We start from the raw sequence: 16,565 nt of genomic DNA, 5'->3' as shown, positions 1-16,565 counted from the left end.
CGTTGCTAGGCGACGTCAGTAAATAGTCACTGTCCAGGGTGCTGAAAGAGTTAACTGATCGGCAGTAACTGTTTCAGCACCCTGGACAGTGAATTCCGATCAGAATATAGAGTAACCTGTAAAAAAAAAGGATGTTCATACTTACCGAGAACTTCCTGCTTCCTCCAGTCCGGTCTCCCGGCCGTTGCCTTGGTGACGCGTCCCTCTCAACATCCGGCCCGACATTCCTGGATGACGATTCAGTCCAAGTGACCGCTGCAGCCAATCACAGGCCAATGACAGGCTGCAGCCAATCACAGGCCAATCCCAGGCTGCAGCGGTCACATGGACTGCCGCATCATCCCGGGAGGTCGGACTGGATGTCGAGAGGGACGCGTCACCAAGGCAACGGTGACGCATCCCTTTCTTGACATCCAGCCCGACCTCCCTGGATGACGCGGCAGTCCATGTGACCGCTGCAGCCTGGGATTGGCCTGTGATTGGCTGCAGCCTGTGATTGGCTGCAGCGGTCACTTGGACTGAATCATCATCCCGGGAGGTCGGACTGGCTGGAGGAAGAAGCAGGGAGTTATCAGTAAGTAGGAACTTCTATTTTTTTTACAGGTTGATGTATATTGTGATCGGTAGTCACTGTCCAGGGTGCTGAAACAGTTACTGCCTATCGTTTAACACTTTCAGCACCCTGGACAGTGACTATCTCCGCCGGGTTCGGTCAAAACGTGTTCGGCCGAACACGGTCAAGTTTGGATTCGCTGCGAACCGAACTTTTCCCGATGTTCGGACCGAAACCGGGTTCGGTTGTCTCGGTTCGCTCATCTCTACTTATGTTCATGTGAAATTTAAGGTTTCAATTTTCAATAAACTTGCAAAAATTGCTACAATTCGGTTTTTAATTTGTCATGATGGGGTATTGAGTGCAGAATGATGGGGGAAAAGTAGATTATTTTAGCACAAGGCCTCAACATAACAAAATGTGAAAAAAAGTGATAGGGTCTGAAGACTTTCCAAATGCACTGTACGTACTAACATATTGATAACACAAGCATGCAATGGTATACAAATATAACAACAGTTATAAATCAACTCATGCAACTACTTAAGGACCAGTAGAGGGTGTATCCCATCTAACAAAAATGCATAAACCTACAGAATAATAGGACAAAGCACAACAGTATAGAAAAAAATCTAAAAAAAAATATTTACTAACATATATAGTACATTTAAACATGGAGTCCCACAATGGATAAAGCGATATCACCAGAATTACATATACAAAAACAAAATACATCTAAGGCAACTGGCATATGTATCATAAGCAACCCTCATAACTAAAGTTCTACGTGCTGAAAGCTACAGAGTTGCATAAGAACATGTGTCAAATACTGTATAAAGTGGATAGACACAAAAAGTTCCGAAGTATATAGGGGTATAGGTAACAGGGAGCGTGTAAATAAACTGGTATGGCGTCAACCCCTTATTCTATAGATAGGTGCATAAAAGTCTGAGATGAACATTATGGACCAGTAGGCAAAATTGTAATCTTCAAATATTACTCTATTTTAATATTCTGGGATCAATTCAAATATGTTTTTGGAACTTTGTTTTATTTTCATCCTGATATAACTTGTACTACATGATTTTGTCATTGACAAATCTAATGGGAATGACTATCCATCTCTCTAGTGTATGTGCTTTCAGATTCTAAACATACCATTTATCTTCCCTATGTTTTAAGCCTTAGGACAATAGAAGGTAAGCTTTGTTCACCAGAATCTATTGTGCCTACATTACTGTGTGCATCAGTCTTTTTCTAATATGAAACAGCTTTATGTCCCAAGGTAGAAAATCACTCTAGCAAAATCATTTCTCAAGACTCATGACTGGACTATGTTTAGAGACATGCATTATTACTATGGTCCTGGTGTAATGTATAGAACATAGCCTGCACACATACTTATATTAAACCTCTAATAGAATCACTGCCATTCTTTATAAAAAATATCTTCCAACTGATTTGTTCATAAAATAACATTAAAAACACACTTTGCTCATGATAGACAAGCCATGCCCAGCACATATTGTATCTGAACTACCATGGAGTATCTGGATTTTTAATAGGCTTATTACCAACAGTTTTATAAACAGAATTGGCAGTTACCAGGTCAGAAGTAACATTATTATGCCAGGTTGTCTGTGCTGCCCTTGGGAAATATACATCCAGAAATATGTTGAGTAACATTTAGTACCAAGTACTAATGTCAATATTCAGAGTTAGAATTTGTGATAATGTATAAAAAGAAAGTGGAATATATATAGCCCAATTCTAGTGCTCCAAGATTCAGGACCAGCATAGAAGTATATGTAAACAGTACTAATACATATGTAGTTGTTCAGATGACACTAGACTTGTATGGTGCACGAATAGGGTCCCAACCCAATTGTGATGAACAAAAGTATTCGGCACACAATGTTGTAGATTGAAGAAATCTTGTTTTTATTGAAATATGCCAATGACTTAGTGCGACGTTTTGGTCATTGCGCCATTACTAGCGGCCAGCCGCAATTAGAAACACGAGCACCAACTTCAGGATAATCCAACTGCCCAAACAAATCAGTGCCTGATGAAGGTCATAATGACCGAAACGTCGCACTAAGTCATTGGCCTATTTCAATAAAAACAAGATTTCTTCAATCTACAACATTGTGTGCCGAATACTTTTGTTCAGTACTAATACATATCTAAAGAAATTGTAATAAGTTTCATAACATTAGTAAATGAAGGCTTAGATGCCGCGATCGCTATTGACCGCTGCATCTAAGTGGATAAATTGCCAGGATCAGAGCTCTGGCCACTAGTGCGAGGTGTCAGCTGTAATACACAGCTGACACCTGCAGCATATGGAGCATGGCCAGCGTGTGAGCCCGGATAAACCCTTCAGCCCCTGAACCATGACGTACAGTGTCATCATGGTGCGCTAAGGGGTAAAACTTATATATTTTTTGTGGGAGTCTATGGGCTATGAAAGAAATGCTGTTTTCCAAGGTGAATTTCCTTTGCAGTCGAATGTAACTTTTTAAATAGTGATATTAAACCTACAATTTTATTGTCTATGTTTTCTGTGCATAGCAGTATCAAATATCTGTCATTATGGTGTCACAGCTTTCCATGGGAAATCATCGATGTGGAAGCATCAGATAGACTAGTGATGGGGAATTGCATATTTATTTCTCTGTCATATTTTGGCACGTTTAGGCTGTAAACTAACAGCTTTTCAGCAGATAGTGTTTCTTACTAACATATCAATAAACAAGTATAAGTAGTTAAGTTTTCAACCTGCATGTGACATTCCTATGTGAATTGTAGAGAGTGCAAAACCTTATGCTTTATATTCCTAAAAATTTCTTCAACAGAGTTAAACATACTCACATTTTAATGTTAATAATAATGCTAAGCAACTTTTCAAATGTTTCTTTTCCTCCATTTACAGCCAAGACTAAATAGTAAATTCAGCTGGTTATGTATTAAAATGTGCCTGTGGTTTATCTGTACTCCGCAGACAGTCATGTGTCCTAAAGACAGATTTCTCAACAAAACTACCAGTAAGACATTGGCCCACCTCCAGTACCTATATTGTGCCTCTAAAAATAGCAATGCAGAGGGGTGTTGATTCCTTCCTTCTGTATAAGAAGAGGGAAGGCTAGCTTAAATCTCTTGGAAAGAAACAACATGCTGTAAATCTTTACACGGCCCGGAAAAACTTTTAATCTAAGCTGTAACATGCCTGACAGTGGTTTGTAATGGAAATCACAGTCTGTTTCCTAAGGCAACCAGTAGAAGTATGTATAGCAGCTCTAGACATAAAAGGAGAAAATACATTTAATAACTCAAAATCAATAAAAAAAAACTAATTGGCCAAATTAATTCAATGTTTTCTGTATTTTAAATTATGAAATGTTCCTAAAAGAGGTTTTAAAATATGATTAGCTTGTACTGCAGTTTAATAGTTTTGGATCTCATTAACTGTAAAATACTAGAATAGATCAACCAGGAATTAAAAAAAAAAAAAAGGAATAGGGGAATGATGCATTTTCAGTAAGATATCACTCTTGCTACACAGTCTTATATCATCTAATAGGAAACAACATGTTTTATAGACCTTTATAAACTTTCCTACTAAAACATTGGATTATATGCATGACTGTTCCAATCTTTTTTAATTATTATTCTCAGTGTAATGTCACTTTAGTAATCAAGCTGATAATCCATTGAGGATCATTTCATATCACATTCATTTGTATGTACCACCTTCAGCTTTGTATAATAAATCACCAGCTATCATTTTTATGATTAAAATATGATCATGTTTAGAGCTCATGATAAAGTATAACCAGATTGACTTACAACACCCAGAGAGATACTCAACATCTGTTAAGGTCACTTGCTCTTCACGCCTTGCAAGTGATTTGTATCAGGAATGACAGATGTCAGTATGTACATTCTACAACATGATAGCCCTGTTATGTTTCAAGTTGTTCATTAAAATCTCTACGGAGAAACTAAAGCAGGTAGACTGGAGCAAGCAGACTTGGAATGTTAAATAGAGATAGATTTAACGTAGTTGAAATATTTCAGGGGGATAGGTTGATGCTCCTGTACTCCTGTTGCATGAACAGTTTGACTTTCTAAATTTTAACAGGGGTTGCTGTTCTGAAACTTAACTGACTAATAATTAAATCTAAATCGTTCCCATTTTATTAAACATTTTTGAGCATTGTTGTTTACAATGATAGTGTATATTATATACACTATTTCTTACTGTCATCAAATGAGACCTTCATTATAGTTCTGGGTTTTGCCACCCACAACAAAACAAACTATTATTAGTTTCCTCCTTCTTGCTTTTTCAATGACGCTTGCTAAAACATTGCAGCTCCTAAGGAGATCAAAGTCTCTTCAAGCGCCTCAGGGCAGTCAGCCTGCCTCTAAAGTATGTATGTCATTAAATGTGGTAAATGTTTTAAAGACTACCTGTCCTTTCAGTTTGAAATTCTATCATATTACAGAAAAAAAAACATTGTTCCCCTTATTAAAGTGACTTAAGTGAGGCTGCTTCGGTGTGTGTGAGAGAGATAAGAGAGAAGAGTCCCCACTTCTCCCTGCGTTGCATATGGGAGACAACATAGCAGCTAGTCTCCACTCCTTAAAGGGAATGTGTCGCTAGAATTTTGTATTTTTTTTCAGTTAAACAGTTAGTGTATACATGATTAGACATTGTTATATTTTTTTTTAATTTTTTCACATGTCAGGAAATATTATAAATTAGATTCTAATTTATAACATTTCCCTGTGCTGGTCACTAGAGGGAGCAATTCCCAAAATTGCAGCATTGGCATGTGGTAAAGCAACCACATTGCTTTATGCTGCAAATTTGGTGTAAACACACTCGCTCTAGTGAGCTCACAGAATCCCCCCTCCCTTATCCTGGCTAGTGCCATGAGAAAGGAGGGGGATTGAATGTGCAAGCCTCCTACACTGTGTGCCGCCAGTTTTTGAGCGAATACACAGTGTAGTTGGCTTACATACAGTGGTTAGAACACAAAACATACATAAACATGACTTACCTGCTTCTGCCGCCGCCTCTCCCTCTGATCCGTCTGCTCCCTCCACTTGCTTCTGAACACATGCCCGGAAGCCGCAACCGGAAGTAGTCATCTTACTGTCCACAAGAAAATGGCGCCGGATGTTGCTCGGCCGAAGACCTTCCATTTGGACAGTGTGGGAGCGGCACAATGCGCCGTTCCCACACAGACGGCGTACAGCGTAGTGAATGGAACGGCTCCCGTTCGCATTATCTATGGGGCTGTATGTGCCGTATTCCATGTCTGTATGTGTCGTTAATCGACACATACAGAGATGAAAAAAAAAATGGCAGCCCCATAGACAAGAAAAAGTTTTAAAAAAAAAAAGAAGTAAAACACAAACACACAAATAAATAAACTTTTTTTAAATAAAACACTAAAAGCAAATTAATCTAAAAAAAATGCTGTATAATCTCATCCATGCTGCTCATCCATGAATTAGAGATAGAGCCTGCAGAGGGGAAAACTGCTAAATAATGCAGAATACAAGTCATATAATGGACAGAAATAGTGTTATTCCTCATATCCAGTAATAGCTAAAATAAAGGGATTGTTGCACATAAACTGAACAATGGCCCAATGATCAAATGTTTTTTTTTGTATTGCCAATAAGAATAGTGTATTTCAGTTTCTATTTTTGAAATGTTTAGAACAATGATTACATGTTCACATGTTCACGCTATATAGTTGACAATAAAGCTAAAGATAATTAGAAATGTGTTTTACTATCAATGTGTATAAATATGAATAAGTTCATTCAATATAAATGTTTTCTTTACACAGATGATTGTGATAGTCAACTTGGGTCATCGCTCCCTCCGTCCTCCTTTACCAGCTCATCACAACTTTCCAGCACTGATAGTGCCGGCTTTGCTAGGTTAAACAGAAGAGATGGTAAGTTTTTGTTGTTTTTGCTATCATATTTTGTTTGCTTTAATGTTAAACATTGACTATACAGAGGTATATTACAGTATTGCTTTAAGATTTTTAATTTGCTCGTTCTGAGAGAAGTGGATAATAAGTTATTTCACTACTTTGGTCCCCTATGATCAGTTAATATGTTAAAATAAATAAAATGTCCTTTGAGATCAATGAGAACCCATTGTTTGCAATGAACACCAGCAGTTCGTCAAAGCAAAAAGGTGTGCTTTATTGCTCTATTAGCTAGATCCAAGATCCATGAGATGGTCTCTCCTTTCAGCATAATATTTGTTAAAGGATTGTTTTAAACCAGACAACCCTTTTAAGCCATTTAAAGTTTCAAGCCTATTTTTCATTTTGGAAACAGAGGTTTGGTATTTCATACCAGTCAATAGAAGAATTTTGAGGCCAAATATAGCAATGAAAGTATGTTTTTATACAGCCAAGAACAAGTATTCATACAAAAACATGTGGCACATTGTCCCTTGTCACTGGGCTGTGGCGATTTCAAATTTAATTCAGGTGTCATGTGAATCCATCAACAGAATGCAGATTACATTTAATGGCATAAAGTTTTATGTGTAAACTATTTCAGCTTTTTCTGCAGGTAAATTTATTTATTGGTAATCCCCTTCTTTTTACTGTGGCTTCAACTGTCAACCAACTGTTCTTGACCTATTTTTCAAATTGTGTTATGTTGCACCTTGCCCCGTCCAGCCGAGCCACGTACTCACAGACTAGAAGCATAAATCTCAATACATTACATAATCTCTTGTTTCTTCTTATTTAACTACTTTTGTGCGCTACAAGACCAGTGGGCATTTGTCAGTGTCATTACAATGCAATACTGTTTATGGAAGAAAACAAAGACTGAAAATGAACATTTAATTTCACGTTATTTTTATCATAACTTAAAATATATTGCTTTCTCCCATTGCATCATGATAACCAGCCGTCAAAATTGCTACTCTCATGCCGGCACTCTTTTTAGATTTTCAATTTGGTTTTGAAACATGAAAGCAGTGCTGGAAGGGTCCAGGCATATCATAACAATAGAACTAAATTTATTTTGAAAATGAGTAAAGGTGCTGGGAAAGAGACCCCCTTTAATCTTCATTGCAATTCATCCACTAAAGAATTTCATGACAAAGTAGAAAATGATCACAGGTAAACATAAGGTCGATTTTAGTTGAACCGTCAGTATTGCAATGTATTTATCTAAGCGATCAGGTGATAACAATTATTAAAAAATTTAAAAACCAGTATACATATTTGGCATAGCCACAATTGTTTTGACCCATAGAATAATATTAATATGTTATTCAAAATGCACAGTGAATAAAAGCGTAATCAAATTTCCCAGAATTGCTGTTTATTTTCACCCCCCCCACCCAAATAAAATCAATACGCCAAAAATAGACAGAATCCCTATTCTTCACAATGTTAATCACTGATTCGCTGCAAATCTAGAGCCTGGAAGATGATTCTATCATCTCTCTGGATATTTTAAGATCATCACTGACCATAGGCTTATGTGCTATTTTTGTGGTTTTCGTGACTACATTGCATTAAAGGCAATGATTTAAACTCCAGCTAAACTTCAAGATAAATGATCACCTACACCAGAGTCAAATAACCATACTGACATACTATTCACTTGATGAGAAGGATTTCTAATTTAGGATATGTTTATACTGTTTTGTACAGATCAACGGAACCCACAGCCCTATGTAGACTACATGATGTTATTTGTCTGACTATCATCCAGGGATGTTCTTAATCCGGTTTTCATTGAGAAAGCTTTTTGTATATCATATCATTGTGTGTTGCCAGCCGATGTGTTCTTAGAATAAGTAATGTATTATTCATAACTGATGCTTCAATGAAATACTGGAGTTTTATATTAAAATTATGATCAACTCAGATATTAAACTCTGATATTAAAGTAATTGCAATTTAATGCGTTTAGAAAATAAATAGCATCGGACAGCAGCTCAACATATTTAACAAGTAATAAAGAACTGTGCCAAAGAAATTAGGTATCCAAAATCAAAATGTAAAAAAATGCAGAATAAAAATGGAAATGATAAAATTTATGGTATAACCTGCTGGTAGATGTAAACAGTGCAAATGAAAACCCTGGTTTACTTGCCAATAGCAACTATCCATTTTTTTTAGCTTTTTTTCTATCAGATTAGAAAATGAAATGCAAGTAGCACAAATTTTGAAATTCTTTGAAGAAACAAACCTAGTGAAAACGATAATAAAGTACTAAAAGTAATAAAGTAATTAAATGACAGAAATGGGTCATATGATAAAACAAAAAAAATTGTGACTAGCATATTTGAAATGCATGGGAATGCTTAAAGCATAAAACCATGCTCACATGGTGCAGAATAGGTATGTATTCTCAGTATTCAAAATGTCAATCTCCTTACCAAAAATTTCTTCCATTTAATTGAATAAATTTGAATAATCCAATTCATTTTTTCAGGAAAGTGTCTTTATACATTGTTGATTTTATGCGGCTAGTCTGAAGATTTTGTCAATTTCAATTGAATAAGGAAATCTGCTCTGTACTCACATGTAGATTTACAGTGAGGATATCTCTTTATTGCCTAGTAGAATTTTTCTACAGATATCTGCACTGTCTTATAATAGATAACTTATGTGGATACTAACCTTAAGGATTACGCTTCCATTAATAGCAAATCCTACAAGAAAAATGGAGCCACCACACTGAAATTATATTAATACACAACATCTTCCGTATCTATTATTAAACAAATATATTAACCCCTTACAGTTTAAGCCATTTTTTTAATTTTTGTTTTACACTCCCCACCTTCTATAAGCCCTAACTTTTTTATTTTTACATCAATGGAGTGTTGTAAAGAATTGTTTTGGTTTTTTTTGCGGGAGGACTTGTCGTTTCTATTGGCACCATTTAAATGTACTGAGAAACTGAAAAAAAATTCTATGCTGAGAGCTATTCAGGTGGAGACTATGTCCTCCAATAATCCTGTAAACCTTCAGAGTCTTTTCCACACTCTGTTCGTAGATTTGTCTTACCTAAATCAAGGCTTGATAGAGCATATTGCATCACAAAATCCAAAATGTTTTTTTAATCTGCACGACATGATGTGCTTGTGGGAGTTCACTTTTACCACATAAAGGACTCTTTTTTGCTTGAGGAATGAAAAAGAGGGAAATTGCCTGTCCACTACTCTTCGGCAGCCCTACTTCCTGATCTATCTACGTCTATGTTACTCCGGAGGCATAACTTACTACCGGTCACACAAGTACTCTGTGATTCTCTGTGATCACCTGATTTGGTTGAGAGTTACCAAACCTTCTAAAGAGAAAAAAACATAGGTGTTGTTGTTTCTTGCAGTTTCGCTGGAAAAATTAATCTATACTTGATTTAGTATACAGTAGATAAATTTTTCCAGCAAAACTTCAAGAAACAACAACACCTATGTTATTTCCTCTTTAGAAGGTTTGGTAACACTCAAGCAATGGAATATTTATCCCTCAGGTCAGACAACTTCAACATCTCGCTCTCTTTATCAGATTGCTCCTGACTGATGCTTCATTGGAGCCCTTGGTCGCACATCTCCACTATCTTCCCCAACTCCTGGGTTATACTCCATGCTAACTTTCAATTTTGAGCAATTCTCTGTATGATCTTTTGATCTTTTTTCTCCCGTCTTAACCACTTAGGTATATGAGTGGAACCTAGATGCATGTCATGTAACATGCAATGGTTGCTATTCTTATATATATATATATATATATATATATATATATATATATATATATATATATACACTACCGTTCAAAAGTTTAGGATCACTTAGAAATGTCCTTATTTTTTAAAGAAAAGCACAATTTTTTTCAATGAAGATAACATTAAATTAATCAGAAATACACTCTATACATTGTTAATGTGCTAAATGACTATTCTAGCTGCAAACATCTGGTTTTTAATGCAATATCCACATAGGTGTATAGAGGCCCATTTCCAGCAACCATCACTCTAGTGTTCTAATGGTACATTGTGTTTGCTAACTGTGTTAGAAGGCTAATGGATGATTAGAAAACACTTGTGCAATTATGTTAGCACCGCTGTAAACAGTTTTGCTGTTTAGAGGAGCTATAAAACTTCCTTTGAGCTTGTTGAGAATCTGGAGCATTACATTTGTGGGTTCGATTAAACTCTCAAAATGGCTAGAAAAAGAGAGCTTTCATGTGAAACTCGACAGTCTATTCTTGTTCTTAAAAATGAAGGCTATTCCATGCAAGAAATTGCCAAGAAACTGAAGATTTCCTACAACGGTGTGTACTGCTCCCTTCAGAGGACAGCACACACAGGCTCTAACCAGAATAGAAAGAGAAGTGGGAGGCCCCGCTGCACAACTGAGCAACAAGACAAGTACATTAGAGTCTCTAGTTTGAGAAATAGACGCCTCACAGGTCCTCAACTGGCAGCTTCATTAAATAGTACCCGCAAAACGCCAGTGTCAACGTCTACAGTGAAGAGGCAACTCTGGGATGCTGGCCTTCAGGGCAGAGTGGCAAAGAAAAAGCCATATCTGAGACTGGCTAATAAAAGGAAAAGATTAATATGGGCAAAAGCACACAGACATTGGACAGAGGAAGATTGGAAAAATCGAAGTTTGAGGTATTTGGATCACACAGAGGAACATTTGTGAGATGCAGAACAACTGAAAAGATGCTGGAAGAGTGCCTGACACAATCTGTCAAGCATGGTGGAGGTAATGTGATGGTCTGGGGTTGCTTTGGTGCTGGTAAGTTGGGAGATTTGTACAAGGTAAAAGGGATTTTGAATAAGGAAGGCTATCACTCCATTTTGCAACGCCATGCCATACCCTGTGGACAGCGCTTGATTGGAGCAAATTTCATCCTACAACAGGACAATGACCCAAAGCACACCTCCAAATTATGCAAGAACTATTTAGGGAAGAAGTAGGCAGCTGGTATTCTATCTGTAATGGAGTGGCCAGCGCAGTCCCCAGATCTCAACCCCATAGAGCTGTTGTGGGAGCAGCTTGACCATATCGTACGCAAGAAGTGCCCATCAAGCCAATCCAACTTGTGGGAGGGGCTTCTGGAAGCATGGGGTGAAATTTCTCCCGATTACCTCAGCAAATTAACAGCTAGAATGCAAAAGGTCTGCAATGCTGTAATTGCTGCAAATGGAGCATTCTTTGACGAAAGCAAAGTTTGAAGGAGAAAATTATTATTTGAAATAAAAATCATTATTTCTAACCTTGTCAATGTCTTGACTATATTTTCTAGTCATTTTGCAACTCATTTGATAAATATAAGTGTGAGTTTTCATGGAAAACACAAAATTCTCTGGGTGACCCCAAACTTTTGAACTGTAGTGTATATATATATATATATATATATATATATATATATACCACTTCCGCACAGTAGTCATCCCCCTGCCTTCCCATTTTTTCGTAATGCTGCGTAACACATTTATTTGGTCCTATAATAAACCCCCCGTGTTAAATTCTGTATGGTGACCTACAAACCTGAACCTAGCCTTAGCACTATGCTTTATACAGATCTCCCCCCATTCCCTGCACATTTCTGTACCTGTTTCTCATATTACCCTACTGGCTAGAATTATGATTGCTAGAGATTGGAAATTAACCCCTTAAGGACGCAGCCTAGTTTGGGCCTTAAGGCTCAGAGCCCATTTTTCAAATCTGACATATTTCACTTTATGTGGTAATAACGTTGGAATGCTTAAACCTATCCAAGCGATTTTGAGATTGTTTTCTCGTGACACTTTGGGCTTCATGTTCGTGGTAAAATTTGGACGATATATTCAGTCTTTATTTGTGAAAAATTGCAAAATTTAGAGAAAATTTACAAAAAATAGCATTTTTCAGAATTTAAATGCATCTGCTTGAAAAACAGACCGTTATACCACCCAAAATAGTTACTAGTTCACATTTCCCATATGTCTACTTTAGATTGGCATCGTTTTTTGAACATTATTTTATTTTTCTTGGACGTTACAAGGCTTAGAACATAAACAGCAATTTCTCATATTCTTAAGAAAATTTCAAAAGCCTTTTTTTGAAGGTACCAGTTCAGTTCTGAAGTGGATTTGAGGGGCCTATGTATTAGAAACCCCCATAAAACACCCCATTTTAAAAACTAGACCCCTCAAAGTATTCAAAACAGCATTTAGAAAGTTTTTTAACCCTTCAGGCATTTCACAGGAATTAAAGCAAAGTGGAAATGAAATTTGCAAATGTCATTTTTTCTGCTGAATTTCAATTTTATTAAATTTTTTTCTGTAACACAGCAGGTTTTACCAGAGAAACACTACTAAATATGTATTGTCCAGATTCTGCAGTTTTTAGAAATGTCCCACATGTGGCCCTACTGCGCTCGTGGACTAAAACACAAGCCCCAGAAGCAAAGAAGCACCTAGTGCATTTTGAGGCCTCTTTTTTTATTAGAATATATTTTAGGCAGCATGCCAGGTTTGAAGAGGTGTTGAGGTATCAAAACAATGGAAACCCACCTGAAGTGACCCCATTTTGGAAATTACACCCCTCAAGGAATTAATTTATGGTTTTTGTTATCAATTTGACCGCACAGTTTTTTCACAGCACCTATTTGAATTGGGCTGTGAAATGAAAAAAATGATATTTTTTCCAATAAGATGTAATTTTTGATCAAAATTTCTTATTTTCACAGGGAACAACATACCCCATTTTGTTGCCCAATTTGTCCTTAGTGCGGCAGTACCCCATTTGTGGTGATAAACTGCCGTTTGGTCCCATTGGAGGGCTCAGAAGGAAAGGAGCGCTATGTGTTTGTTGGAGTCCAGATTTTGCTGGATTGGTTTTCGGGTGCCATGTCGCATTTGCAGAGCCCCAGAGGTATCAAAGCAATGGAAACCCACCAGAAGTGACCCCATTTTGGAAACTACACCCCTCAAGGAATTCATTTATGGTTTTTGTTATCATTTTGACCGCACCGTTTTTTCACAGCACCTATTTGAATTGGGCTGTGAAATGAAAAAAATTATATTTTTTCCAATAAGATGTCATTTTTTATCAAAATTTCTTATTTTCACAAGGAACAATATACTCCATTTTGTTGCCCAATTTGTCCTTAGTGCGGCAATACCCCATTTGTGGTGATAAACTGCCGTTTGGGCCCATGGGAGGGCTCAGAAGGAAAGGAGCGCTATTTGTTCTATGGAGTCCAGATTTTGCTGGATTGGTTTTCGGGTGCCATATCGCATTTGCAGAGCCTCAGAGGTATCAAAGCAATGGAAACCCACCAGAAGTGACCACATTTTGGAAACTACACCCCTCAAGGAATTCAAATATGGTGGTTGTTACAATTTTGACCGCACAGTTTTTTCACAGGACCTATTTGAATTGGGCTGTGAAATGAAAAAAAATGTAATTTTTTCCAATAAGATGTCATTTTTTTATAAAAATTTCTTATTTTCACAGGGAACAAAATACCCCATTTTGTTGCCCAATTTGTCCTGAGTGCGGAAATACCCCATTTGTGGTGATAAACTGCCGTTTGGGCCCATGGGAGGGCTCAGAAGGAAAGGAGCGCTATTTGTTCTTTGGAGTCCAGATTTTGCTGGATTGGTTTTCGGGTGCCATGTCGCATTTGCAGAGCCCCAGAGGTATCAAAGCAATAGAAACCAACCACAAATGACCCCATTTTGGAAACTACACCCCTCAAGGAATTAATTTATGGGTGTTGTGACCATTTTGACCCCATAGTTTTTTCACAGAACTTATTTGAATTGGGCTTGGAATTAAAACAAAGTTATTTTTTTCAAATAATATGTCGTCTTGGCTGAAAATTTCTTATTTTCACAAGAAACAAAATACCCCATTCTGTTGCGCAATTTGTTCTGAGTGCCGCAATACCCCATTTGTGGTGATAAACTGCCGTTTGGGGCCATGGGAGGGCTCAGAAGGAAAGTACCACCATTTGGCCTACTGGGGATTTTCTAGTGCGAAGTCATGTATGCAGAAGCCCCTGAGGTACCAGTACAGTTGAAACCCCCGAGAAGTGACCCCATTTTAAAAACTACACCCCTTAAGACATTCATCTAGAGGTGTAGTGAGCATTTTGACCCCACAGGTACTGTGTAAAAGATAATGCGCAGCAGATGGTGCAGAGTGAGATTTGCAATTTTATATATATATATGGCATGTCAGTGTCCGATATAGTGTGCCCAGCATGCGCCACCAGAGATATACACCCCTTAAATTGTAATGTGGGTTCTCCTGGGTACGGCAATACCCTACATGTGGCTGTTATCAGCTGCCTGGGCACACAGCAGGGCTCAGAAGGGAAAGATGAGGGGGGTAAGCTGTGCGGAGTGCATCAGGGTAAATTAAAAATCAAGGGATGTATGATACATTTTAAAACAATCTTTTATACAGAGCCCTGGTTTTTCGGGACACGTGTCACATTGGTATATTGTGACTTTCCTTATCCCCCTCTTATAGCAGACTCTGCACCTCTTTTGACTCTTTCCCTTTCCACCGGTTTGGGGAACTTCTCCTGGAAAGTGTTGCCCTGGTACGATGCGTGTGGCCTCGCTTCCAGAAGTACTGGGTGCCCCCCCTTCCTGGTCCCTAAAGATTAGATCTTGAAATTCCAGGAAAGTTCCCCTCTGGCCTGCACATCGACGTAGCACGTACGCATTGTACAAAGCCATCTGTATGATGTGCCCGGCCAGCTTCTTATACCACACCGCATGGCGCTGTAGGGCTTCAGGGCTTGATCTGACAAGTCCATCCCTCCCATGTACCTATTGTAGTCCAGGATGCAGTCTGGTTTGGGGGTGGCCTTTCCTTCATATATCCTTAACCTGTAGGTATACCCTGATGCACTCTCGCACAGCTTAGACATCTTCACGCCATACCTTGCCCTCTTACCCGGCAGGTACTGGCGGAATTGAACCATCCCTTTAAAATGTACCAGGGACTCCTCAATAGAAATACACTTCTCTGGGGTGTATGCTTGGGAAAACCGGGCACTGAAACGGTCTAATAGGGGTCTCCGTTTATACAAACGGTCAAAACTGGGGTCATCTCGGGGCTCATTATCAGTATAATGTAAGAAGCGAAGTATTGCCTCATTTATTTATTTTTTTAGGTTCCAGTTCAGTTCTGAAGTTGCTTTGAGGGGCCCATATATTAGAAACCCCTATCAAACACCCCATTTTAGAAACTAGACCCCTCAAAGTATTCACAACAGCATTTAGAAAGTTTATGAACCCTTTAGGTGTTTCACAGAAATTTAGAGCAAAGTAGACGGGAAATGTACTTTTTTTTTTTTGTCAGAAAATCTTCTTTATACCATTTTTTTTTATAACACAAAAGGATTTATCAGAGAAACGCAAATTTATACGTATTGCCCAGATTCTGCAGTTTTGAGAAATATCCCACATGTGGCGCTAGTGCGGTAATGGACTGAAGCACCGGCCTCCGAAGCAAAGGAGCACCTAGTGGATTTTGAGCCCTCTTTTTTATTAGGCACCATGTCCGGTTTGAAGAGGTCTTGTGGTGCCAAAACATTGGAAACCCCCCAAAAGTGACCCCAATTTGGAAACTAGACCCCTTGAGGAATTCATTGTACTTTTCATGGCGTGCATGCGGCTTTTTGATCAGTTTTTATTCTATTTTTAGGTGGCGTGGTGACTAAAAAACAGCAATTCTACTATTGTTTTTTTATTCAATTTTTTTTACCGCGTTCACCGTGCGCTATAAATGACATATTCACTTTATTCTGTGGGGCGATACCATTACGGCGATACCAGATGTTTATAGTTTTTTTTATGTCTTATGGAGTTTGCACAATAAAATAAGTTTTGTAAACAATCATTCACTTCTTGTGTTACCTTATTCTAAGAGCCAGAACGTTTTTATTTTTCAATCAATAAAGCCGTGCGAGGACTTATTTGT

General features: G+C 37.9%; 1 protein-coding gene across 1 annotated transcript in view; it reads left to right on the top strand.

The window, feature by feature from the left end:
- Nucleotides 1-16,565, top strand: part of CNTNAP4 (contactin associated protein family member 4) — a 334,655-nt gene that overhangs the window by 89,763 nt on the left and 228,327 nt on the right. Inside the window, exon 2 of the mRNA XM_075828837.1 lies at nucleotides 6,424-6,534. Within this exon, the coding sequence (XP_075684952.1) occupies nucleotides 6,424-6,534 (111 nt within the window). The remainder of the gene's footprint in view (nucleotides 1-6,423; nucleotides 6,535-16,565) is intronic.

This window comes from Rhinoderma darwinii, chromosome 1, assembly GCF_050947455.1.
Source record: "Rhinoderma darwinii isolate aRhiDar2 chromosome 1, aRhiDar2.hap1, whole genome shotgun sequence".
Lineage (NCBI taxonomy): Eukaryota > Metazoa > Chordata > Amphibia > Anura > Rhinodermatidae > Rhinoderma > Rhinoderma darwinii.
Note: the sequence above shows the minus strand (reverse complement) of the source record. Positions and strands in the feature narration are given on the sequence as shown.